The following is a 25553-nucleotide window of genomic DNA, read 5'->3' as shown; positions in this document are numbered from 1 at the left end:
TGCTTTCTTATTTAAATGGGATTTATTCCCCCCCCCCCATTCTGTGGCCATGATTTTACTTCAGACCTGGAACAACCTTGTTGAAAGTTGGGAGGAGGAGGAGGGAGCCAGCAGTTTAGGGGTTAAGAGGACACCTCCTCGGTGTAATTTCCTATGTGGTTGGTGGGGGAACGTTCAGTCTCGCTCACAGCAGCTCCCGGACACCAAACACTGCTGCACACCCGGAAGTAGCGGGGCGGGGAGGAGAGGCAGAGGCTGAGGCTGGAACTGGGGCAGCGCGGCCCGGACTCTGCAGGTAAATAAAGCCCAGAAACCAGGCACTTTGCGCTGCCCCCGGGCTCACACACACACACCCGGTCAGGCAGGAGCGGGCCCGCGTTGTTTGAGCTGCCCTAAGAAATGGTGAGCCGAGGGGGCGGGCCTTCACTCCCCATCCCACAGGCAACCCCCTCCCCGCAGTCTGCCCTCTCCCCCCCGGTCCCGCAGTCTGCCCTGCCCTCCCCTCCCCCAAGGCCTGCCGTGACCCCCCCCCCCCAAGGCCTGCCGTGACCCCCCTCTTTTCCCCCCCCCCAAGACCTGCCGTGACCCCCCCCCCCTCCAAGACCTGCTGTGTCCCCCATCGGCAGCCTGTCATGACCCCCCCCCCCCATCTCCCCACCAACAGTACTTTGAATAGAAAGTGCTCACCCTAAAGTTTCCTACAAGCAGTATTGGCTAGTCACTGTGGTTTATCTGAGGAAGATCCGCTCCTGTGTCCCTTTTTTAAAAAAACATTTTTTTAACCTATAATCTCCTTTTTTGATCATTCTAAATGCACTGATCACATTCTCTGTCTAATTTCTGAGTGATTTGGCATTCCTAGAATTTTACAGCATTGAAGAAAGCCATTCGGCCCATTACGCCTGTAAGAGCATAAGAAATAGGAGCAGGACTGGGCCATACGGCCCCTCGAGCCTGCTCCACCATTCAATCAGATCATGGCTGATCTTGGACCTCAATTCCACTTTCCCGCCCGATCCCCCATATCCCTTGATTCCCCTAGAGTCAAAAAATCTATCGATCTCAGCCTTGAATATACTCAATGACTCAGCATCCACAGCCCTCTGGGGTAGAGAATTCCAAAGATTCACAACCTTCTGAATGAAGAAATTCCTTCTCATCTCAGTCTTGAATGGCCAGCCTCTTATCCTGCGACTATGCCCCCTAGTTCTAGACTCTCTAGCCAGGAAAAACAATCTCTTAGCATCTATGTCGGCTCACTGAAAGAGCTAGCCACTTAGTCCCATACCTTTTTATATTTTTTCCATTTCGAATATTTATCCATTTCGAATATTTATCCACTTCCCTTTTAAAAGTTATTACGGATTCTGTTTTTGGTAGGACATTCTATGTCCAAACAAGAATCTGTATTAAAACCAAATGACTCTATGCATGGTCATACACATGTGCTGAGCTCATCTTCCAGCAGTTAAAATGAACTGTTTGGAGATTGCAGAAGGGAGAATCCCACCCTCCAAACAAATAGATTATCTTGGTGTTCTGATTAGGATTTATGCACCTGTGGGGTAACGGTACTAAGAACTTGGTTAGACCATACTTGGATTATTGTGCACAGTTCTGCTCTCCATATTATAAAAAGGATATTGAGGCACTGGAGAAGGTGCAAAAAAAAAATTCACGTGGATGATACCAGAACTGAGAGGCTATTCTTATCAAGAAAGGCTGAACAGGCTGGGCCCCTTTTTTTTCTCTAGAAAAGTGAATGCTGAGGGGTGACCTGATCGAGGTCTTTAAAATTATGGAAGGGTTTGATGGGGTAGATGTAGAGAAGATGTGGAGGAGACCAAAACTAGAAGCCATAAATATAAGATAGTCACTAATAAATCCAATAGGAAATTCAGGAGAAACTTCTTTACCCAGACAGTGGTTAAAATGTGGAACTCGCTACCACAAGGAGTAATTGAGGCGAATAGCATAGATGCATTTAAAGGGAAGCTGGATAAACACGAGGGAGAAAGGAATAGACAGTTCTGCTGATAGAGTTAGACGATGAAGGGTGGGAGGAGGCTCATGTGGAGCATAAACACCGGTATGGACCAGTTGGGCCGAATGGCCTGCATCTGTGCTGTTAATTCTATTGAAAAGCTGCCTTTTCCAAATCTCCAGGCCCATAAAATTCAAACCAGTGAGTCAGAAATATGAGTAGAGTTTCCTGAGCTTCACGGGCTGGGTAAAACCCACAGATTGTAGTTTGGACACTGCTGATCTTTTATATGTAAAACTTTATATTTTAAAAATCAATGCACTATCATTCCTGTTTTAAATAATCTAAGAACCAGAGAAAAGTGCTTATGGAAGTGCTGAGCATGTTTGAAGCATTAGATTAGTGGAATGGTTGGAAGTATGTGACTGGTTATGATTGATTGTTGTGATAATGCAGTATCAGTATTGCAGTCTCTTTTAAGATTGCGTGTTGACTGTCATGAGACTTTGGTGACCCATTACTTTTATTTTAATATGCACGAGAATTAATCATTATGTTCTATCACTGCATCTACTCCCATTGAATTGTAGTGGAAATCTGGAACTCTCTTCCCCCAAAAAGCTGTTGAGGCTGGGGGTCAAATGAAAATTTCAAAACTGAGATTGATAGATTTTTGTTAGGCAAAGGGTATTAAGGTTATGGAACCAAGGCAGGTAAATGGGTTAAGATACAGATCAGGGTGATCTAATTGAATGGCGGAACAGGCTTGAGGGGCTGAATGACCTACTCCTGTTCCTTTGAATTAACACTAATAAATTGATCCTGTTACTCCCGAATCAACCGTGTTGCATCGTAAAGTTTCGGTAAAAAATGTACAGTCTCCAAATGTAGACTGATAATCTAACTTACCATAGCAACCGATTGAAGGATAAAGTTTCTGGACAAATGACTGCATCCCTGAGTTTAGCACATTAGAGTTGCTTTGGGGAAATCCCCCAATCTACCCACAACGAAGCTTTTGAGAAGTAATTTGATTATAACAGGTTCCAGTAGCTCGTGCTGAGTCACGCCTGATTAAAATTTCTCCTGTGTTTTCCCTGCAGCTTTCCATATAGAAGAAACTTAAAACACTTTAGACATGCAGAGCACGGTGAATTACCTGTGGCTCATTTCTGACATTCTTGGACAAGGAGCCACTGCTAATGTCTATCGTGGGCGACACAAGGTGAGTTACACATGGGGCTGCTTATTGGCTGGTTGTAGGTTTAGAATGATTTCCTTACCTAGATGACGGGCAACTTTAAACTTGAATCCTTTGTTTTTAAAATACTGGCCGTTGCTAGATTCAGTTTAATTCGTATTTTAGTCAAAATGGGATAAAGAACTATTCGCACTTTTTTTCCTGTTAATTTTTTAAAAAAGAATTTGCTATGAGATTGCATCATATAAAAGGTAAGTGTATTAACAGTTAACGTACATAAGGTCAGTGTGATCTCCTGGACTGGTTTCGATCGCCTGAAGGATGGGTGGGGGGGGGGGTCAGAGGGGAATTTTCCAGATTCCCCCCCCCCCCGCCTTATTGGCCCTGGATTTTTTGGAGGGATTTTTTTGCCTCTCCCAGACTACATACTTGCGAGGGGGTTAGGAAGGGTCTAGTTATGATGCTCCAGGCACCGTGAGTGTGGGGCAGGCTTGATGGACCAGCCTGTCTTTTCCTGTCACTTTTGTATGTTCATATGTAAAAGTGCATGGCGGGATCCTCGGTAAATGTGCATCTTTTATAAATCCAGCGGCAACTTGCAATAGCAAAATTTAAGTAGTCCCTCTCCCTGGGCTGTATTGGTTTGAAATATGAAATTAAGGTTTGATTATGTTCAAACAATAGTGTTTTCCAAAGGCCAGCCTCAAAGTTCAACCCCTGTCTCTACTTCCTCCTCCACAATTTGTCTATGTAGACCAGTTTTTCAATAGGGAGGAACTCATTTCCCATCAGTGAGAGGTTTTTAAATTGCCTCATGTTTCACCCACTTCCCCCTCCCCACAGAAACTATCCTGTTTGACTGAAAATCATGTGGGATTTACTATAGATCTTTATTCATCTGGTAATGGGGAAACATTCCAGTCTCTGGTCAGTTGTCTTGTTTCATCTTTGAAGTCAGCTTGGTTTGGTTGGTAACAGTCTTGGCTCCAGGTCTAAAGGTTGGGAGTTCAAGTCTCACGCTGTTCATAAAATAGGTTGCCCCCCCCCCACAATTCAGTACTGAGGGAGGTGCTGTCCTTTGGCTAAGACATTAAACCAAGCTCCTGCTGCTTGTTTCAGTGGCTCGGGTGGACATCCAAGATCCCACGGCACTTTTCAGAGACGAGCGAGGCGTTCTCCCAGTGTTCTGGCTAACGTTCCTTTCTCAACCGATACCACAAAACAAATTAAAAAAAACACACAGGTTGACTTCTCATTCATCTCATTGTGCATGATACTGACACAATAGCTGTCACGTTTGCTGTCACATTATAAGTCACTATACTTCGAAAAGTAATTCACCTTGAGAAGTCTTGCCATGATAATGCAGTAGATAAATGCGAGCATTGTGTAATTTTTCACAGAAAACAGGAGACCTTTATGCTGTCAAAGTATTTAACAACATCAGCTTCCTGCGCCCAATAGAAGTGCAGATGAGGGAGTTTGAGGTCCTTCGAAAATTGAATCACAAGAATATTGTAAAACTTTTTGCAGTAGAGGAAGAGGTATGGAAATCACACTTGTTTTATTCTTTGTACGATTAATACGATCAACACTACAGCACCTGCATGTGGGCTCAACTTCAATACTGAGTCCAAAGATTTTCATTTTTTAAAGTAGAAAAAATCTGCCTGTTATACCTGTCTTAAATTTACTTTTTCACTAATTCCCATTTACATCTGTGATCCTACTTTCCTAATTTGCTTTCAGGTAGTATCTTGGGTTTACCTTATCAGTATTTACCATTATGTACCTCATTGTTTCTAGTCTGTAAAGTTGAGCTCTTCTTACTCATCCCCTATACATGTGGGATTAGTTTGCTACTCTTCTTATATACAAATGCACGGAGTATAAGGAATAAATTAAATTAACTACAGGTTCAAATTCAAATTGGAGGGTATGACATGCTAGCTATTACTGAGACATGGCTGCAGGATGGCCAGGATTGGGAACTGAATATACCGGGTTATAAGGTCTACAGGAGAGATAGGGAAAATGGAAGAGGGGGAGGAGTAGCCTTAGTGATTAGAGATGAAATCAATCCAATGATAAAGGAGGATCTAACGAGAGGTAAGCAGCCAACAGAGACCTTATGGGTTGAATTGAGAAATAGGAAAGGATCTAAGACTATAGTGGGAGTTGTGTATAGGAGCCCTGGCAGCAGCTCTGAAGTGCTAGATTGTATAAATGCAGAGATTAGACAAGCGTGTAAGAAAGGCATAGTGGTCTTAATGGGGGACTTTAACCTTCACATAGATTGGGAAAAGCAGACTAGCAACTGTCAGAAAGGTAGTGAATTTCTTGAGTGTGTCCGGGATAGTTTTCTACAGCAGTATGTCCTAGAGGCAACAAGGGGGCAAGCCATACTAGATTTAGTAATGAGTAATGAACCAGATTTAGTTAACAGCTTAACTGTGCGTGAACATCTATCCAATAGCGATCATAACATGATCGAGTTCAATGTAGTGTTTGAAAGGGAAAGAAGTGAATCAGCTGCTAAGATTCTAGACTTGGGTAAGGCCGACTTCAATGGGATGAGACAGAGACTGTCCACAGGAAACTGGGCAAATCTGTTAATGGGTAAAACGACATGATCAGTGGGAAATGTTTAAAGAAACATTTAATGAGATACAGAACTGGTTTATACCCCTGAGGGGCAAGAACTCTACTTGCCAAAAAAAACAGCCATGGACAACTAAAGAGGTAAGGGACAGTATAAGACATAAGGAAAGGGCATACAAAAAGGCAAAAAATAGCACAGATCCTGGCGAATGGGAAAGATACAAAGATCAACAAAGGGTCACAAAACAGATAGTAAGAGCTACAAAAAGAGAGTATGAAAAGAAACTTGCAAGGGATATCAAAACCAATACGAAAAACTTTTATAGTTATATGAGGAAAAAGAGGGTGGTCAGGAGCAGTTTTGGCCCCTTAAAAACTGAAAGTGGAGATATTGTCATTGACAATGGGGAAATGGTGGACATGTTGAATAATTACTTTGCGTCAGTATTTACAGTAGAAAAAGAGGATAGCATGCCAGAAATCCCAATAAAACTAATATTGAATCGGGGACAGGGACTCGATAAAATTAACATAAGTAAAGCAACAGTAATGAAGAAAATAATAGCACTAAAGAGTGACAAATCCCCAGGACCAGATGGTTTCCATCCCAGGGTTTTAAAGGAAGTAGGTGAGCACATTGCAGATGCCCTAACTATAATCTTTCAAAGTTCTCTAGATTCAGGAACTGTCCCTCTCGATTGGAAAATTGCACGTCACTCCGCTTTTTAAGAAAGGAGAGAGAGGGAAACCGGGGAATTATAGACCAGTTAGCCTGACATCTGTTGTGGGGAAATTGCTGGAGTCTATAATTAAGGATGGGGTGACTGAACACCTCGAGAATTTACAGTTAATCAGAGACAGCCAGCATGGATTTGTGAAAGGTAGGTCGTGCCTGACAAACCTGATTGAATTTTTTGAAGAGGTGACTAAAGTAGTGGACAGGGGAATGTTAATGGATGTTATTTATATGGACTTCCAGAAGGCATTTGATAAGGTCCCACATAAGAGACTGTTAGCTAAGATAGAAGCCCATGGAATCGAGGGAAAAGTACGGACTTGGTTAGGAAATTGGCTGAGTGAAAGGCGACAGAGAGTAGGGATAATGGATAAGTAGTCACATTGGCAGGATGTGACTAGTGGAGTCCCGCAGGGATCTGTCTTGGGGCCTCAATTATTCACAATATTTATTAACGACTTAGATGAAGGCATAGAAAGTCTCATATCTAAGTTTGCCGATGACACAAAGATTGGTGGCATTGTAACTGCTTACAATGGAAACATAAAATTACAAAGCGATATTGAATGGGCAAAACTGTGGCAGATGGAATTCAATGTAGACAAATGTGAGGTCATCCACTTTGGATCAAAAAAAGATAGAACAGGGTACTTTCTAAATGGTAAAAAGTTAAAAACAGTGGATGTCCAAAGGGACTTAGGGGTACAGGTATATAGATCATTGAAGTGTCATGAACAGGTGCAGAAAATAATCAAGAAGGCTAATGGAATGCTGGCCTTTATATCTAGGGGATTGGAGTACAAGGGAGCAGAAGTTATGCTGCAGCTATACAAAACCCTGGTTAGACCGCACCTGGAGTACTGTGAGCAGTTCTGGGCACCGCACCTTCGGAAGGACATATTGGCCTTGGAGGGAGCGCAGCGTAGGTTTACTAGAATGATACCCGGACTTCAAGGATTAAGTTACGAGGAGAGATTACACAAATTGGGGTTGTATTCTCTGGAGTTTCGAAGGTTAAGGGGTGATCTGATCGAAGTTTATAAGATATTAAGGGGAACGGATAGGCTGGATAGAGAGAAACCATTTCCACTGGTTGGGGATTCTAGGAGTAGGGGGCACAGTCTAAAAATTAGAGCCAGACATTTCAGGAATGAGATTAGAAAACATTTCTACACACAAAGGGTGGTAGAAGTTTGGAACTCTCTTCCGCAAACGGCAATTGATACTAGCGCAATTGCTAAATTTAAATCTGAGATAGATAGCTTTTTGGCAACCAAAGGTATTAAGGGATATGGGCCAAAGGCAGGTATATGGAGTTAGATCACAGATCAGCCATGATCTTATCAAATGGCGGAGCGGGCACGAGGGGCTGAATGGCCTACTCCTGTTCCTATGTTCTTTGCCCCCTTTGTGCATGTGTATTTTTTTTTATGAGCTGCATTTTGAGATGATGAAAATGCATGAGCTTTGAGCCCCTTTCAATGTCTGTTTTCTCACGTTCTATTCAATTATGCTTGTCATCGCAAATCAGGTGAAAAAGATATTATGTGCAGTGCCTGTTTTAAAAAGGTTCTCAACATTTCACACTGTTTACTAGGCATGCCACAGTGCATGATTATTTTACAAAGTTACATAAAATTATTTCTCCCCTTTACACTTCGTAATGACTTCCTGGCCATAAATGTGAAACTGACTGCAGTGAAAGTAAAAGTGATACAGTCTGTATCATTATGTGAGAATAGTTTTAGTATCATTGAACCATGTTTGTAAATTTAAACTCAAATGTCAATTATCTTCCATAATGGAGAGGACCCATTGGTGGATAATGTAACTTGGTGGATCATTCATTGAGATTTCCGGAGCAGTACTCCCCTCTGTTGTTCAGCTCTGCCACTAGAACGGCTGGACTGCTGGCTTGAAGCTCCCTGCCCATCTGTTCATAATTCCAGCTGCTGGACCCAAGACTGCCGGCTGACAATGCGTTTCCCCCCCCCCCCCCCCCCAACCAGAAAAAAGGACTAGGAAGCCGAGATTGTTCTCCTTAAGAACAGGGGAGATTTAATAGAGGTGTGCAAAATTATGAGGGGTTTCGATAGAGTAAATAAGGAGAAACTGTTTCCACTGGCAGGAGGGTCAGTAACCAGAGGACACAGATTTCAGATAATTGGCAAAATAACCAGAGGGGAAATGAGAAATCTTTTTTTAAACAGTGAGTTGTTATGATCTGGAATGCACTGCCTGAAAGGGTGTTGGAAGCAGATTCAGTAGTAACTTTCAAAAGGGAATTGGATATATACTTGAAAAGGAAAAATTTGCAGGGCTATGGGGAAAGAGCAGGGGAGTGGGACTAATTGGATAGCTCTTTAAGAACCGGCACAGGCACGATGGGCCTGATGGCCCCCTTCTGTGCTCTTTGATTCTATGAAAAAGCAATCACAGTCCTTCCCAGCTGCCAAAGGATGAATGTGCTCTCCCCCCACTGATCCCAGGACTAATCTCTTCAGTGCTGATCTCAGCAGAGCTGCCACTTCAAGATCATTGGAGTGCCTGTGTGTTTAAACAAGCTTTTGTGCCATTGAGTAGAATGTGTGTTGACTATAACACCAGCTGATTAGCCAACAGATGGTGAATGATGGATAGCCCTGACTCCCGCAGGTCTCCCATTATCTCCACAATGATTCCTGTGGGCACAATCAAGAGCAAGGATAATAGACATTGTTTTGTATCTTTTTTTCTTTTTCAATTGTATCATTTTCATGTACTTCTCACATAGCTCCAGAGCTTGCCCTTCCTACATAATTGTATTGCTATGACATTTTGTTATGACATCAAAATGAACTATCACAAAAGCCTAACGATTACAGGGGTCATAAAAGCCAAGGAGTTGGAGGTGTTGTCTTCCAAATGAGGTGTTAAGTTAAGGTCCCATCTGTCCCTTCGGGTGAATGTAAACAATCCCATGGCTGCTATTCGAAGAACAGTAGGGATGTTCTCGCAATGTCCTGGCCAACATTTATTCCGCAACCAACATCACTGGAAAACAGATTATCTTGTCATTTATTTCATTGCTGTTTGTGGGATCTTGCTGTGCACAAATTGGCTGCTGCATTTCCTACATTACAACAGTGACTACGCTTTAAAAGTACTTCATTGGCTGTGAAACGCTTTGGAACTCCCTGAAGATGCGAAAGGCGCTATATAAATACACATTTTAATTATGAAATGTCTGTATGTTGTGTTGTACAGTTATTGGTTGCCTGTATGAAGCTGTCCTTTCACTTCTCCCTGCTGGTCCAGGCTCAGCCCACTTAAATTGTGCAATGTTGGCAATGTTGATTATCCCGTTTCTTTCTGCGGACTGGGTTACTTTCCTCTGTCCATCTCTTCATCCTGAGCTGATGGTTGCTAGCTGCCAATCATTACTTTGCTCCTTATGTATTTATGTTCCTATTTCTTGTGCCATTTCTTCAGCCTCTGTTTGATCCACCCTTTCAGTCGCTGTTGTAGCCTCCCTTGCAGCAATCCTATCCTCCGCTTAGCATGATAGACCTACCTTTGCAAACCATTCTATACTTGCTTGGCTCCATCTTTTGCTACAACCGTTTCCATTGCTTCAACAATATCAATATTTTCAACAGCTGCTTGTGTCCCCTTATAAAGATGTACCTGTTTTTGTAACTTCGTGATTTCTAGTTCTCTTGAAGGTCATCCAGTATTTTTCATTCGATTACCAACATTTTAAACTCTTCCCAATGTGTACATTTCAAAAAGAAAAATTCTGGGATTTCACTAACTAGATGCCCACCCCCCCTCGTCTTTGCACAAGCCTCAGTGTTCACATTCAGCAATCTCTATCATCAATATTTATTATCCCAATTTATTCCTGCTTTGATTTTTTTTGTGTGATTCACTATTTCCCAGGCATGTGTCCCAGGATGTGTTTTGCTCAGCTTCCTTTGTTGTGGTAATCGTTGGGCCTAACTACACTGTCATAGGGAAAATGCTAGAATCTATTATTAAGGAGGTTATAGCAGGGCACTTAGAAAATCTCAATGCAATCAGGCAGAGTCAACACGGCTTTGTGAAAGGGAAATCGTGTTTGACTAATTTATTAGAGTTCTTTTGAGGAAGTAACAAGCAACATGGATAAAGGGGATCCTATGGATGCGGTGCACTTGGATTTCCAGAAGGCATTTGACAAGGTGCCACATCAAAGACTACTACACAAAATAAGAGCTCATGGTGTAGGGGGTAACATATTAGCATGGATAAAGGATTGGTTAGCTAACAGGAGACAGAGAGTAGGCATAAATGGGTCATTTTAAGGTTGGCAAGATGTAACGAGTGGAGTGCCACAGGGATCAGTGCTTGGGCCTCAACTATTTACAATCTATATCAATGATTTGGATGAAGGGACCGAATGTATAGTTGCTAAATTTGCTGATGACACAAAGGTAGGTAGGAAAGTAAGTTGTGAAGAGGACATAAGGAGTCTGCAAAGGAATATAGATAGGTTAAGTGAGTGGGCAAAAATTTGGCCGATGGAGTATAATGTGGGAAAATGTGAACTTGTCCACTTTGGCAGGAGGAATAGAAAAGCTGTATTTTTAAATGGAGAGCGATTGCAGAACTCTGAGGTACAGAGGGAACTGGGTGTCCTAGTACATGAATCTCAAAAAGTTAGTATGCAGGTACAGCAAGTGATCAGGAAGGCAAATGGAATGTTGTCATTTATTGCAAGGGGAATAGAATATAAAAGTAGAGATGTTTTGCTACAGTTGTACAGGGTATTGGTGAGACCACATCTAGAATACTGTGTGTAGTTTTGGTTTCCTTATTTAAGAAAGGAAATAATTGCTTTAGAGGCGATTCAGAGAAGGTTCACTTGACTGATTCCTGGGATGAGGGGGGTTATCTTATGAGGAAAGGTTGGATAAGTTAGGCCTGTATACACTGGAGTTTAGAAGAATGAGAGGTGATCTTATTGAAACATATAAGATCCTGAGGGGAGTTGAAGGGGTAGATGCTGAGAGGATGTTTCCCCTTGTGGGAGAGGCTAGAACTAGGGGCCACAGATTAAAAATAAAGGGTCTCCTATTTAAGACGGAGATGAGGAGAAATTTTTTCTCTGAGGGTCGTGAGTCTGTGGAACTCCCTTCTCCAGAGAGCGGTAGAGGCAGGGTCATTGAATATTTTTAAGGCTGAGTTAGATAGATTCGTGATTAACAAGCGAGTCAAAGGTTATAGTAGGTAGACGGAAAATAGGGTTGAGGTCACAATCGGATCAGCCATGATCTTATCAAATGGCAGAGCAGGCTCGAGAGGTCAAATGGCCTACTCCTGCTCTTAATTCGAATGTTCGTATGTACAATAAAGGGCTGATTTGCCACGTGCTCATGCCTGGTGAGGATCCTCAGTTGCCACAAGCGGATGTCAGAAAGTCACGGGCCCGTTCTCCGCCATTTTCCGATGCACTTGTGCGAGGTCCCGGAGAATCTACCCGCGTAGCTCCATGCTAAGATTTTTTGAGCGCAGAATATTCTGACCTGTTGGCTATAAAATGTTCTATTTTGTGTTTTCTTATGTTTAGACCACCACCAGAAATAAAGTACTTGTTATGGAGTTTTGTTCACGTGGAAGCCTGTACACTGTTCTGGAAGAGGCAGGAAATGCATTTGGCCTACCGGAATCTGAATTCCTGATAGTGTTGCGAGATGTGGGTATGTTCCAGATGATTTGTCTATATTTTTTTTTGGTTTGAATGAATGCTCACTGAGGCTTGATTCCGCAATCATTCTTCTGTATCTCATCAAATAATTCACATGCGACCCTTGACTCTGAATGCTGCCTGTCGAATCTAATATTGTCCTCATCCGTTGCCCATGTGCACTTCAGCCAAGGGTGGGGGGGGAGGGAGGGGGTCACTGTATAGCAATCACTGGCCGATTGTAGCACTGACAAGAAGGGAGAGATCACTTTGATAGGATTGTACAACAGACCCCCAAATAGTCAACGGGAAATTGAGGAGCAAATATGTAAGGAGATTACAGACAGCTGCAAGAAAAATAGGGTGGTAATAGTAGGGGACTTTAACTTTCCCAACATTGACTGGGACAGCCATAGCATTAGGGGCTTGGATGGAGAGAAATTTGTTGAGTGTATTCAGGAGGAATTTCTCATTCAGTATGTGGATGGCCCGACTAGAGAGGGGGCAAAACTTGACCTCCTCTTGGGGAAATAAGGAAGGGCAGGTGACAGAAGTGTTAGTGAGGGATCACTTTGGGACCAGTGATCATAATTCCATTAGTTTTAAGATAGCTGTGGAGAATGATAGGCCTGGCCCAAAAGTTAAAATTCTAAATTGGGGAAAGGCCAATTTTGATGGTATTAGACAGGAACTATCAGAAGTTGATTGGGAGAGTCTGTTGGCAGGCAAAGGGACGTCTGGTAAGTGGGAGGCTTTCAAAAGTGTGTTAACCAGGGTTCAGGGTAAGCACATTCCTTATAAAGTGAAGGGCAAGGCTGGTAGAAGTAGGGAACCTTGGATGACTCGGGAGATTGAGGCCCTAGTCAAAAATAAGAAGGAGGCATATGACATGCATAGGCAGCTGGGATCAAGTGGATCCCTTGAAGAGTATAGAGATTGCCGGAGTAGAGTTAAGAGAGAAATCAGGAGGGCAAAAAGGGGACATGAGATTGCTTTGGCAGATAAGGCAAAGGAGAATCCAAAGAGCTTCTACAAATACATAAAGGGCAAAAGGGTAACTAGGGAGAGAGTAGGGCCTCTTAAGGATCAACGAGGTCATCTATGTGCGGAACCACAAGAGATGGGTGAGATCCTAAATGAACATTTCACATCGGTATTTACGGTTGAGAAAGGCATGGATGTTAGGGAACTTGGGGAAATAAATAGTGATGTCTTGAGGAGTGTACATATTAGAGAGGGAGGTGCTGGAAGTCTTAACACGCATCAAGGTAGATAAATCTCCGGGACCTGATGAAATGTATCGCAGGACGTTATGGGAGGTTAGGGAGGAAATTGCGGGTCCCCTAGCAGAGATATTTGAATCATCGACAGCAACAGGTGAGGTGCCTGAAGATTGGAGGGTAGCAAATGTTGTGCCTTTGTTTAAGAAGGGCGGCAGGGAAAAGCCTGGGAACTACAGACCGGTGAGCCTGACATCTGTAGTGGGTAAGTTGTTAGAGGGTATTCTGAGAGACAGGATCTACAGGCATTTGGAGAGGCAGGGACTGATTAGGAACAGTCAGCGTGGTTTTGTGAGTGGAAAATCATGTCTCACGAATTTGATTGAGTTTTTTGAAGGGGTAACCAAGAAGATAGATGAGGGCTGTGCAGTAGACGTGGTCTACATGGACTTTAGCAAAGCCTTTGACAAGGTACCGCATGGTAGGTTGTTATATAAGGTTAAATCTCACGGGATCCAAGGTGAGGTAGCCAATTGGATACAAAATTGGATTGACGACAGAAGACAGAGGGTGGTTGTAGAGGGTTGTTTTTCAAACTGGAGGCCTGTGACCAGCGGTGTGCCTCAGGGATGGGTGCTGGGTCCGCTGTTATTTGTTATTTATATTAATGATTTGGATGAGAATTTAGGAGGCATGGTTAGTAAGTTTGCAGATGACACCAAGATTGGTGGCATTGTGGAATGTGAAGAAGGTTATCTGGGATTGCAACGGGATCTTGATAAATTGGGCCAGTGGGCCGATGAATGGCAGATGGAGTTTAATTTAGATAAATGTGAGGTGATGCATTTTGGTAGATCGAATCGGGCCAGGACCTACTCCGTTAATGGTAGGGCGTTGGGGAGAGTTATAGAACAAAGAGATCTAGGAGTACAGGTTCATAGCTCCTTGAAAGTGGAGTCGCAGGTGGATAGGGTGGTGAAGAAGGCATTCGGCATGCTTGGTTTCATTGGTCAGAACATTGAATACAGGAGTTGGGATGTCTTGTTGAAGTTGTACAAGACATTAGTAAGGCCACACTTGGAATACTGTGTACAGTTCTGGTCACCCTATTATAGAAAGGATATTATTAAACTGGAAAGAGTGCAGAAAAGATTTACTAGGGTGCTACCGGGACTTGATGGTTTGACTTATAGGGAGAGGTTGGATCGACTGAGACTTTTTTCCCTGGAGAGTAGGAGGTTAAGGGGTGATCTTATAGAAGTCTATAAAATAATGAGGGGCATAGATAAGGTAGATAGTCAAAATCTTTTCCCAAAGGTAGGGGAGTCTATAACGAGGGGGCATAGATTTAAGGTGAGAGGGGAGAGATACAAAAGGGTCCAGAGGGGCAATTTTTTCACTCAAAGGGTGGTGAGTGTCTGGAACGAGCTGCCAGAGGCAGTAGTAGAGGCGGGTACAATTTTGTCTTTTAAAAAGCATTTGGACAGTTACATGAGTAAGATGGGTATAGAGGGATATGGGCCAAGTGCAGGCAATTGGGACGAGCTTAGTGGTATAAACTGGGCGACATGGACATGTTGGGCCGAAGGGCCTGTTTCCATGTTGTAAACTTCTATGATTCTATTCTAACCCTAACCCTAATCCTACTGCTGCCATGACTGTAATCAACCACCTCAGCACAGAGGGAGTCAAACTTGTGCCCTTCTTGATATGTATAGATAAGTGTGAGGTATTACATTTTGGTAGGAAGAATGGGAGGGCCATGTACTGCTTATGTAATAAGAGTCTAAATGGGGTAGAGGAGCAGAGGGACCTGGGGGTACAGATGCACAAATCACTAAAAGTGATGACACAGGTTAATAAAGCCATAAAAAAAGCAAACAAAGCACTGGGGTTCATTTCTAGATGGATAGAGTTGAAAAGCAGAGACGTTATGTTAAACTTGTAAAGAACCTTGGTTAGACCACACTTGGAGTATTGTGCACAGTTCTGGTCTCCATATTATAAAAAGGATATCGAGGCATTGGAGAGGGTACAAAAAAGATTTACCAGGATGATACCAGAACTGAGAAATTATACCTATCAGGAAAGATTGAGCAGACTGGGGCTCTTTTCTCTAGAAAAGAGAAGACTGAGGGGGTGACTTGATAGAGGTCTTTAAGATAATGATAGGGTAGATGTAGAGAAAATGTTTTTACTTGCAGGGAAATATGGGCCATAAATATAAGAGAGTCACTAATAAATCCAATCGGGAATTCAGGAGAAACCTCTTTACCCAGAGAGTGGTTAGAATGTGGAACTCACTACCACAAGGAGTAGTTGAGGCGACTAGTACAGATGCATTTAAGGGGAAGCTAAATGAACACTTGAGGGAGAAAGAAATAGAAGGATATGCTGATGGGGTGACATGAAGTAGGGAGGAAACTGGTGTGGAGCATCAACACCGACATGGACCAGTTGGGCCTGATGGCCTGTTTCTGTGCTGTTTCATTCTATTCCATGTATGCCTCAGGATTGGAGATTTTACCTCTGGCATTGAAATCCCATTGCTTTTTTAAAATATATATATAAATAAAATATTCAGCAAGCTAGGTTGCCTACCATCGCAGGCTAAACTCTAGTAATTCTGTCACGCAGCTGTCTTAAAAACACAGCTTTGGAGTAAGTTATTCTGACCAAAAGTATTGCTGTGGGTTCGAGCCTCAGAACGGGCGGTCAAGTTCGTGGAGGTACAGGAAAACCTGCATCGTAAAGTAAGTGTATGTAAGCAATAATAGGACAGAGAGAGACTAGGGATTTATTGTTACTGAACAAGATGATCTTATGATGGGTGTTTGACTAACTACAAAACTTCTCCCCTATATTTATATTGTGCCTTTTTATATTTACCAAACTTTTGTGCTTCATATCCCTTTTTGATTGCTTAAAAAAAAAAGCTGTTGGCTTCCAAAATCTGATGAGTTTAATATGCTTTAATTCGAAGTGAGTGTGGTGCAAGACTGCATTTACTCCAGTCAGGGTTATCGTTTATCCTTGGTTCATATAACCCTGTAAAGGAAAGATTGTTGAAAAAGAGACAGCTTCAGCATCAGAGGAGACAAGGCCTGCTTGCAGGAGCTGCTGTGAAACCATTGAGAGAGAAAGTGGTTCTATTTTAAAAATTTAAACTTGTACAGTGAACATAAGAAATAGGAGCAGGAGTAGGCCATACGGCCCCTCGAGCCTGTTCCGCCATTCAGTGAGATCATGGCTGATCTTCCACCTTAAACCCGCTTTCCCGCCCTATCCCCATATCCCTTGTTTCCCTTAGTGTCCAAAAATCTATCGATCTGAATATATTCAATGACTGAACAGCCCTCTGGGGTAGAGAATTCCAAAGATTCACAACCCTCTGAGTGAAGAAATTTTTCCTCATCTCGGTCCTAAATGGCCGACCCCCTTGAGATTATGGCCCCCCTAGTCCTAGACTTTCCAGCGAGGGAAACAGTAAACCTCTTTGATATCAATATGTGTGTGGTGATGCTGACCGCAGATTCCAATCTCTGCTTATGAACTTGACTTGAATCTCAATGCTCTTCCAACAGTGGCCGGCATGAACCACCTGCGAGAGAATGGAATAGTCCACAGAGACATCAAGCCGGGAAATATTATGCGTGTGATAGGGGACGATGGACAATCAGTTTACAAACTCACCGATTTTGGAGCAGCCAGAGAGTTGGAGGATGATGAGCAGTTTGTCTCGCTTTATGGAACTGAGGAGTATTTAGTAAGAACCAGCCTTCGTATTCTAAGAATTCAAGTATTTATATTTTGGAGTCAACAGTTGAATTCCAAACCAAAGATCAAATCGTAGCCTCCATCATTATGTCAGACTTGCCTGTTCTTTTTTTTGGGGATACCATAGATTCTTGGTCCTGTACCTCCGCCATCAAGAAGGGCAGGTATGTGGCCAGTTTGTAGATCCTGCCAATGCTCTCATTAGCGGGCCTCCCAAAAGAAGCCATCCAGATCAGATTTTTCCTCCCCCCTGCTCCTGCAAAGAAATGGAACAGCTTATCCTTGGTGTCTCCCCAGATTGGGAACTTGGGTTTGTGCTGAGCTGAGCTCTTCTGGGAACAGCAGTAGGGATGTGAATGTTGGGAGAGGACGGATTGGCTTTTGCTTCTGATGCTCCCTCCAATCCAATAGTCTGCTGATGTTCACTGGCTCACCAGATGAGGTGCTGAGGGTGACTAGCACTTGTAGAACTATACTCCACCAAGGAGGGGTGAAAATGTATGCGGGGCAATTTTAAAAATAAATACATGCTGCTTGACCTGAGTCTTTCCAGCATTTTCTATTTTTATTTCAGTTATTAATTGGATTTGATCGACAACAAATAATTTTTTAATTGAAATTTGCTCTCAGGACGTGATCACTTGACAAGGCTAGAGTTATTGCCCCTCCCTAATTGCCCTGAGGAGGTGGTGGAGGAGATTTACCAGAATGGTACCAAGGATGAGGGACTTCAGTTACATGGAGCGACTGGAGAAACTGGGGTTGTTCTCCTTAGAGCAGAGAAGGTTAAGGGGAGATTTGATAGAGGTGTTCAAAATCACGAAGGGTTTTGATAGAGTAAATAAAGAGGAACTGTTTCCAGTGGCAGCAGGGTTGGTAATCAGAGGAGACAGATTTAACTTGATTGGCAAAAGAGCCAGAGGCAACATGAGGAAACATTTTTTTTACCCAGCGAGTTGTTATGATCTGGAATGCGCTGCCTGAAAGGGTGGTGGAAGCAGATTCAATAATAACTTTCAAAAGGGAATTGGGTAACTACTTGAAGTGGAAACATTTGCAGGGCTCTGGGGAAAGAGCACAGGAGCGGGACTAATTGGATAGCTCGTTCTAAGAGTCAGCACAGACATGATGGGCCGAATGGCCTCCTTCCGTGCTGTATCATTCTATGATTGTATGAGAAATATGGTTTTGTAAATACCAACATTTACTTCAGTACCCGTATGGTATAGTGCCAAATTTTGAGATCCAAGTCAATATTACATTATTCCAGGGATTGGACTCAACAGGAAAACATTACAAGTGGGGGAAGACTCTAATATCTGTCACTCGATATTAATCTAACTTGAAATTAGCTTCATACAACCTGGTGTGAGTTGCTTTAATGGAAGCTTGAAGCTGATTCTTTTGAGATTTCAACATCCTATGATTAATTGTCATGTTGCTTGTAGCAAGAATGATGCTCTCCTTGTCTGATGAAACTGGCATTTGAAACAGCTGTTAATTTGCCATGATTTCCTGCTGCAGGATAGCCCAATTGGCTATTAAACCTCAGGGAAAGGATGAGCCTTTTAGAGAACATAAAGAATTGTATTTCCTGGCACTCAGCATATGAATTTTCTGTGATTGTTGAAGAAATTAAATGTGGAATTTATATATCAAAGCAAAAATAAATTCAACAATTGATAAATTAATATTTATGGAATCAGGCATCAAAGGTAGACAAGAGCTATTGTCCTTTATCAGTAAATGTATTCTCTAATTTCGCCAAGAACATCTGACTAGAAAAGTAACTAAATCTGATTAGCATCCAGATATGTATGAACGAGCAGTGTTGAGAAAGCCTCAGCAGAAAATGTATGGTGCAACTGTTGATCTGTGGAGTATTGGAGTCACATTTTACCACGCAGCTACTGGCAGTCTCCCATTTAGACCATTCGAGGGACCCCGCAGGAACAAGGAAGTAATGTAAGTTCATATTTTTTATGTTGCGTCAATTGTGACTATGTGGCTCTCTCCACAGATGGTGCTATTTATTGTTGAGTTAAATGGATAGTATTCATTGCAATATCAATGTGGTTTTACTTCTCAAAGAAATTCTCAATTTCTCCTCTGCTCTCACATCACTTTGAAAATATGAATGAACTAACCAGAATCCTTGATTGCTGAGATCAAACTGAACATTGTCAGAGACAGCAGCCAGTAGCTGGGAATGTGTTACATGGCTTTAAAATAGTTGAGTTTGGAAGAGCAAAGCTCGAGTAGATCATGGCCTTATTGAAACCCAGAGTCAGAGTCAGAGTTGGACGGACTTGTGTGATGGAGGTGGCCTAATATCCCATAATCGAGTAATCTCCAAAACCATATGGTTACACCTCAGGAGCATCACCCACCTCAGCCCGTGCCTCATCCTCATCCACATCTTTGTCACTTCCAGGCTTGACTCCTCCAATGTTCTCCATGCTGATTCCTGTGCTGCACCCTACATAAACTGCAACTTGTCCTAAATCCTGCCACCCACATCCTATCCCACACTGTCTTGTTTCCCCATTCCTCCTCTCTTCAGTTTTCCCCCCCGCCCCCCCCCATTCCTCCTCTCTTCGGTTCCCCGCGCCCCCATTCCTCCTCTCTTTACTAGTCTCAGCGCCTTGGGATATTTCTGACATTAAAGACTGTATAACTACTGTGGCTATCGCGAGCGCACAGTTGCGGCTTTGCTTTTGTAAAGAATTCTAAATTATGCTGAATTATATTGTATTTTAGGTACAAAATAATCACAGAAAAACCCCCAGGAACAATATCTGGTGTTCAGAAGTCAGAAAATGGGCCAATAGTTTGGCATCACGACTTACCAATGTCTTGCAACCTTTCCAGGTAAGTTAGCTCTTGATAAATGTTGGCGTAGCGTTGAATATGATTTAATATAAGGGGGGCATTTATGTAATCACTGGAACTTTGATGGTTGCTTTAGGTTTATAGAATTATAGAATGGTTACAGCACAGAAGGAGGCCATTTGGCCCATCGAGCTCGTGCCGGCCATATTTAGATGGAGATGAAAAATAGATCACCTCGGTTTAGTTCTAAATTCCGTCTTCTGAGAAATGCACAAATAACAAGATTTTTTTTTTAAAACGGTGTTCATTTCTTCCCCCTTTTCCCTCCTGTGGTATCTCTGTGCTTTACTCTGTTTCTGGCCAAAGGGCTCAAATGCAACATTCTCTCAGGCCTCTGCAAATGCTGAATTTTGTATCCTGCTGCTCCACCATGCTTCTCAGATGGATTCCCTCCCCCAAACAATGGCTAAAATTGTCTAGATCATTTTTGTGTATGCCCTCATCTGATAACACCTCAAAACCCTACCGCCCAGGGGCGGACTAGCCAGTTGGGAAACCAGGAGATTTCCCTAGTGTCCCCCCTGCATGTTTCCAAAGCACTATTATTGGTGAACCTCCCCACCTTTGCCGTGAGAATCTCGAAGAAACCCCGCCCTTTCAGGACAGCCAGTCTGCCCTTGTCACCACTGTAGTGATTTTAAGTCACTTTATTACATGTGTGCTGTATCCTTTCTGAATTCACTGGCATTTTTTTATTGTTGTATTGAGTTAAAAATGTTGAAGGAAAACTATGAAATTTCCCCCTAAAATTGTAGAAACTGCCAACAGGCTTACCTGCACAAACTGCACGCAGAACAGATACAGAGCTCCTCAAAGAGCCTTCGCTGGAGTATTTCTTTAAGTTACTCACACAGTGCCGTTGTGATGTAACCTACTGCAGTTTGCAATTACTCTGCAAATAGAATGCGATGCCATTTGGTATTGACCAATTAACTTGTGAAATATTACACTGAATCACCAAATGGTGTCCTAGTAGTTAACAAGCAGACTTCAGTGGAAGATCATGAGTTCACTATCCATAGAATTTACAGCACAGAAACAGGCCATTCGGCCCAAGTGGTCCATGCCGGTGTTTATGGTCCACTCGAGCCTCCTCCTGTGCCCTACTTCATCTAACCCTGTCAGCCTTTCCGGGCCTGCCTGTTGCACAGATTCATTCTCTTCAGTTGCATGACTACATTACCACAATGAGTCCATTTCAAAAAATACTTCATTGGCTGTAAAGCGCTTTGAGATATCCTGAGTTTCATGAAAGGCACTATATAAATGCAAGTCTTCATATTTTGGTCACTATCACCGTGGATCATTATGTTGTGGGGAGGAAACCCCATTGTCTGAAACATCATTTAAATCATGATTCCTATTGGCATTTAATTAGCAAGGGGTTTGGAATAATATTTGAAAAAAATGTGTTGTTTTTCCATTTTTTTTTAAGCAATTGGTTTAGAAACAGCAAGATATTTTACTGCTCTTTCTCTCCATAGAGGCCTACAGTCTATGCTGACGCCTATCCTGGCAAACATCCTTGAAGCTGATCAGGAGAAGTGTTGGGGTTTTGATCAGTTCTTTGCAGAAACCAATGACGTATTGCACAGAATAGTGATACACATCTTCTCTCTGCAGCAAGTCATGCTACACAAGATTTACATTCAAACCTACAACACGTATGTATATTTTTTAAGTATGAAAATCCCGTAGTTACTGCAAGTTTCCAGTATAGAACTCTGTTCACAGTTCTTTGCACACTTATCTGGAGCATAGTTGTAAGGGATCTGTGTTTTTAATCTTTAAAAAATGCTGTAATACAGAAACGGAAATGTTTCTTGACAGTTTAATCAATTAGTAAGTACACTATTAATATTTACTCGGACTCTCTGCCGATGGTTAACGACCCATTTAGATAGTAGAAGTTGACGGCAAAAAAAAACTGAGCAGCTTGCCCTTCTTGAGCTGTGTTTACTCCTGGCCAGTTACTAAGCTGGATCGATAGTGACTATGGAAAAGTCTGCCTTCCAACTTGTCCCTCCTCCCACAGCAAGAGATGGCTAGAACAGAATTCATGGTATGAATTGGTATTAGATAGTGTCATAGGGTGATTTTTTGAAGTAATTAATTTTGAGAAATGTGACCACTTTTTTAAGAGCTCTTTAAAATGATAGTAAGTAAAAAATCATAGAAGTTACAACATGGAAACAGGCCCTTCGGCCCAACATGTCCATGTCGCCCAGTTTATACCACTAATCTAGTCCCAATTGCCTGCACTTGGCCCATATCCCTCTATACCCATCTTACCCATGTAACTGTCCAAATGCTTTTTAAAAGACAAAATTGTACCCGCCTCTACTACTGCCTCTGGCAGCTCGTTCCAGACACTCACCACCCTTTGAGTGAAAAAATTGCCCCTCTGGACCCTTTTGTATCTCTCCCCTCTCACCTTAAATCTATGCCCCCTCGTTAGAGACTCCCCTACCTTTGGGAAAAGATTTTGACTATCGACCTTATCTATGCCCCTCATTATTTTATAGACTTCTATAAGATCACCCCTTAACCTCCTACTCTCCAGGGAAAAAAGTCCCAGTCTGTCTAACCTCTCCCTGTAAGTCAAACCATCAAGTCCCGGTAGCATCCTAGTAAATCTTTTCTGCACTCTTTCTAGTTTAATAATATCCTTTCTATAATAGGGTGACCAGAACTGTACACAGTACTCCAAGTGTGGCCTCACCAATGCCCTGTACAACTTCAACAAGACATCCCAACTCCTGCATTCAATGTTCTGACCAATGAAACCAAGCATGCCGAATGCCTTCTTCACCACCCTATCCACCTGTGACTCCACTTTCAAGGAGCTATGAATCTGTACTCCTCAATCTCTTTGTTCTATAACTCTCCCCAACGCCCTACCATTAACGGAGTAGGTCCTGGCCCGATTCGATCTACCAAAATGCATCACCTCACATTTATCTAAATTAAACTCCATCTGCCATTCATCGGCCCACTGGCCCAATTTATCAAGATCCCGTTGCAATCCTAGATAACCTTCTTCACTGTCCACAATGCCACCAATCTTGGTGTCATCTGCAAACTTACTAACCATGCCTCCTAAATTCTCATCCAAATCATTAATATAAATAACAAATAACAGCGGACCCAGCACCGATCCCTGAGGCACACCGCTGGACACAGGCATCCAGTTTGAAAAACAACCCTCTACAACCACCCTCTGTCTTCTGTCGTCAAGCCAATTTTGTATCCAATTGGCTACCTCACCTTGGATCCCATGAGATTTAACCTTATGTAACAACCTACCATGCGGTACCTTGTCAAATGCTTTGCTGAAGTCCATGTAGACCACGTCTACTGCACAGCCCTCATCTATCTTCTTGGTTACATTGCCTGAAAAATATTTTAGGTATAATGTGTGTAATATAGTCTGTATAATAAGTAATATATAATGTATTCGTTGATGTCCCGTGGATTTCCACATTAAAGCCGAGACCCAGTATTGTGTTCAGGTGAAGTAAGGTTAGTGGGCAGGGGAATAATTGGACCATATTATTCAGTCCTCATTTTAAAGTTATATTAAGTCCTTATTCTTAATAGTTAAATAGCAAAACTTGCAGCAATTTGAGAAGCAGATTTCTTTGGAGTTTCTCTGTAGTACAGGCTGAGGAGCTGGCAGATCCAAAAATGGGTGCAACAGTGCCACCACTGTCAGGAGGGTGTAATTGCTGCAGGACAAGTTTACATAGGCAGCTTCCATTATAAACATGGACATAGGAATTTGAGAGAAAACGTGACAACAGGAGGTGAGGTTTTGTAGACATGAAGTGTGCACAGACAGAAGATGTTTAATACAGGTGATGCTATATACTGTACACATATATACAGTATAGCTATAATACAGTATATAGTACTGAACTCATTTTTGTAATGTGGATTCTTACTTCACGCTAGCCTCATTACTTTTGCCACATTAACTGTAGATTAACTTTTGACTTATGCCATGCAATTAAATTCATTATATTTTTAATAGTTTTGTCATTTTCTTCACAGAGTCCACATATTTTATGACTTGGTCTATAAACAGACCGAGATTGCACCCCAGCTTCAAGAACTGATCTTTGAAGGCCGACCACTTGAGCTTGAACCCAATATACAAGCTCACAATTTCCCTAAAACGTCTGAAGATAACCCTCTGATACTTGTGAGCAGAGAAGTGGTGAATACAGTGGGATTGATCTTCCAGGAGCGTATGTTTATCGATGCTGGCTCTACTAAATGTTTTAGGCAAAAGCTCAGTTTATAGAAGTTTTCTTTTTAATAACGGGAGTTGAAAACCAATTAGTGTCTTTTTTTTAAGCATTATACAAGCTTCTCTAATTCAGGTTAAGGAAGAATGATCAACTGTGGCATAACTAAGGGAAATTTTAAAACTTGGAATGAATACAAAAATACATAGAGTCATAGAGTCATACAGCACGGATAGAGGCCCTTCGGCCCATCGTGTCCGCGCCGGCCATCAGCCCTGTCTACTCTAATCCCATATTCCAGCATTTGGTCCGTAGCCTTGTATGCTATGGCATTTCAAGTGCTCATCCAAATGCTTCTTGAATGTTGTGAGGGTTCCTGCCTCCACAACCCTTTCAGGCAGTGAGTTCCAGACTCCAACCACCCTCTGGGTGAAAAAGTTCTTTCTCAAATCCCCTCTAAACCTCCCGCCTTTTACCTTGAATCTATGTCCCCTTGTTATAGAACCCTCAACGAAGGGAAAAAGTTCCTTAGTATCCATCCTATCTGTGCCCCTCATAATTTTGTACACCTCAATCATCTCCCCCCTCAGCCTCCTCTGCTCCAAGGAAAACAAACCCAATCTTCCCAGTCTCTCTTCATAGCTGAAGCGCTCCAGCCCTGGTAGCATCCTGGTGAATCTCCTCTGCACCCTCTCCAAAGCGATCACATCCTTCCTGTAGTGTGGCAACCAGAACTGCACACAGTACTCCAGCTGTGGCCTAACCAGTGTTTTATACAGCTCCATCGTAACCTCCTTGCTCTTATATTCTATGCCTCGGCTAATAAAGGCAAGTATCCCATATGCCTTCTTTACCACCTTATCTACCTGTTCCGCCGCCTTCAGGGATCTGTGAACTTGCACACCAAGATCCCTCTGACCCTCTGTCTTGCCTAGGGTCCTCCCATTCATTGTGTATTCCCTTGCCTTGTTAGTCCCTCCAAAGTGCATCACCTCGCACTTTTCCGGGTTAAATTCCATTTGCCACTGTTCCGCCCATCTGACCAACCCATCTATATCGTCCTGCAGACTGAGGCTATCCTCCTCGCTATTTACCACCCTACCAATTTTTGTATCATCAGCGAACTTACTGATCATACCTTTTACATTCATATCCAAGTCATTAATGTAGACCACAAACAGCAAG

At 42.6% G+C, this 25553-nt stretch overlaps 1 protein-coding gene across 2 annotated transcripts in view; it reads left to right on the top strand.

The window, feature by feature from the left end:
• The first annotated feature begins 210 nt into the window (after positions 1 to 210).
• The window catches only part of tbk1 (TANK-binding kinase 1), a 53165-nt gene continuing 27822 nt past the window's right edge, over positions 211 to 25553 (top strand). The window contains exons 1-9 of one of the 2 annotated variants that reach the window (XM_067999353.1): positions 211 to 295; positions 3088 to 3209; positions 4589 to 4729; positions 12113 to 12242; positions 17034 to 17215; positions 19031 to 19191; positions 19987 to 20097; positions 21603 to 21782; positions 24172 to 24368. In XM_067999353.1, coding sequence (XP_067855454.1) covers positions 3123 to 3209; positions 4589 to 4729; positions 12113 to 12242; positions 17034 to 17215; positions 19031 to 19191; positions 19987 to 20097; positions 21603 to 21782; positions 24172 to 24368 — 1189 coding nt within the window. In that variant the 5' untranslated portion in view covers positions 211 to 295; positions 3088 to 3122. The remainder of the gene's footprint in view (positions 296 to 3087; positions 3210 to 4588; positions 4730 to 12112; positions 12243 to 17033; positions 17216 to 19030; positions 19192 to 19986; positions 20098 to 21602; positions 21783 to 24171; positions 24369 to 25553) is intronic. The other variant, XM_067999354.1, reaches the window with a different exon arrangement.

Source organism: Heptranchias perlo, chromosome 18, assembly GCF_035084215.1.
Source record: "Heptranchias perlo isolate sHepPer1 chromosome 18, sHepPer1.hap1, whole genome shotgun sequence".
In the NCBI taxonomy this organism is placed as follows: domain Eukaryota; kingdom Metazoa; phylum Chordata; class Chondrichthyes; order Hexanchiformes; family Hexanchidae; genus Heptranchias; species Heptranchias perlo.
Note: the sequence above shows the minus strand (reverse complement) of the source record. Positions and strands in the feature narration are given on the sequence as shown.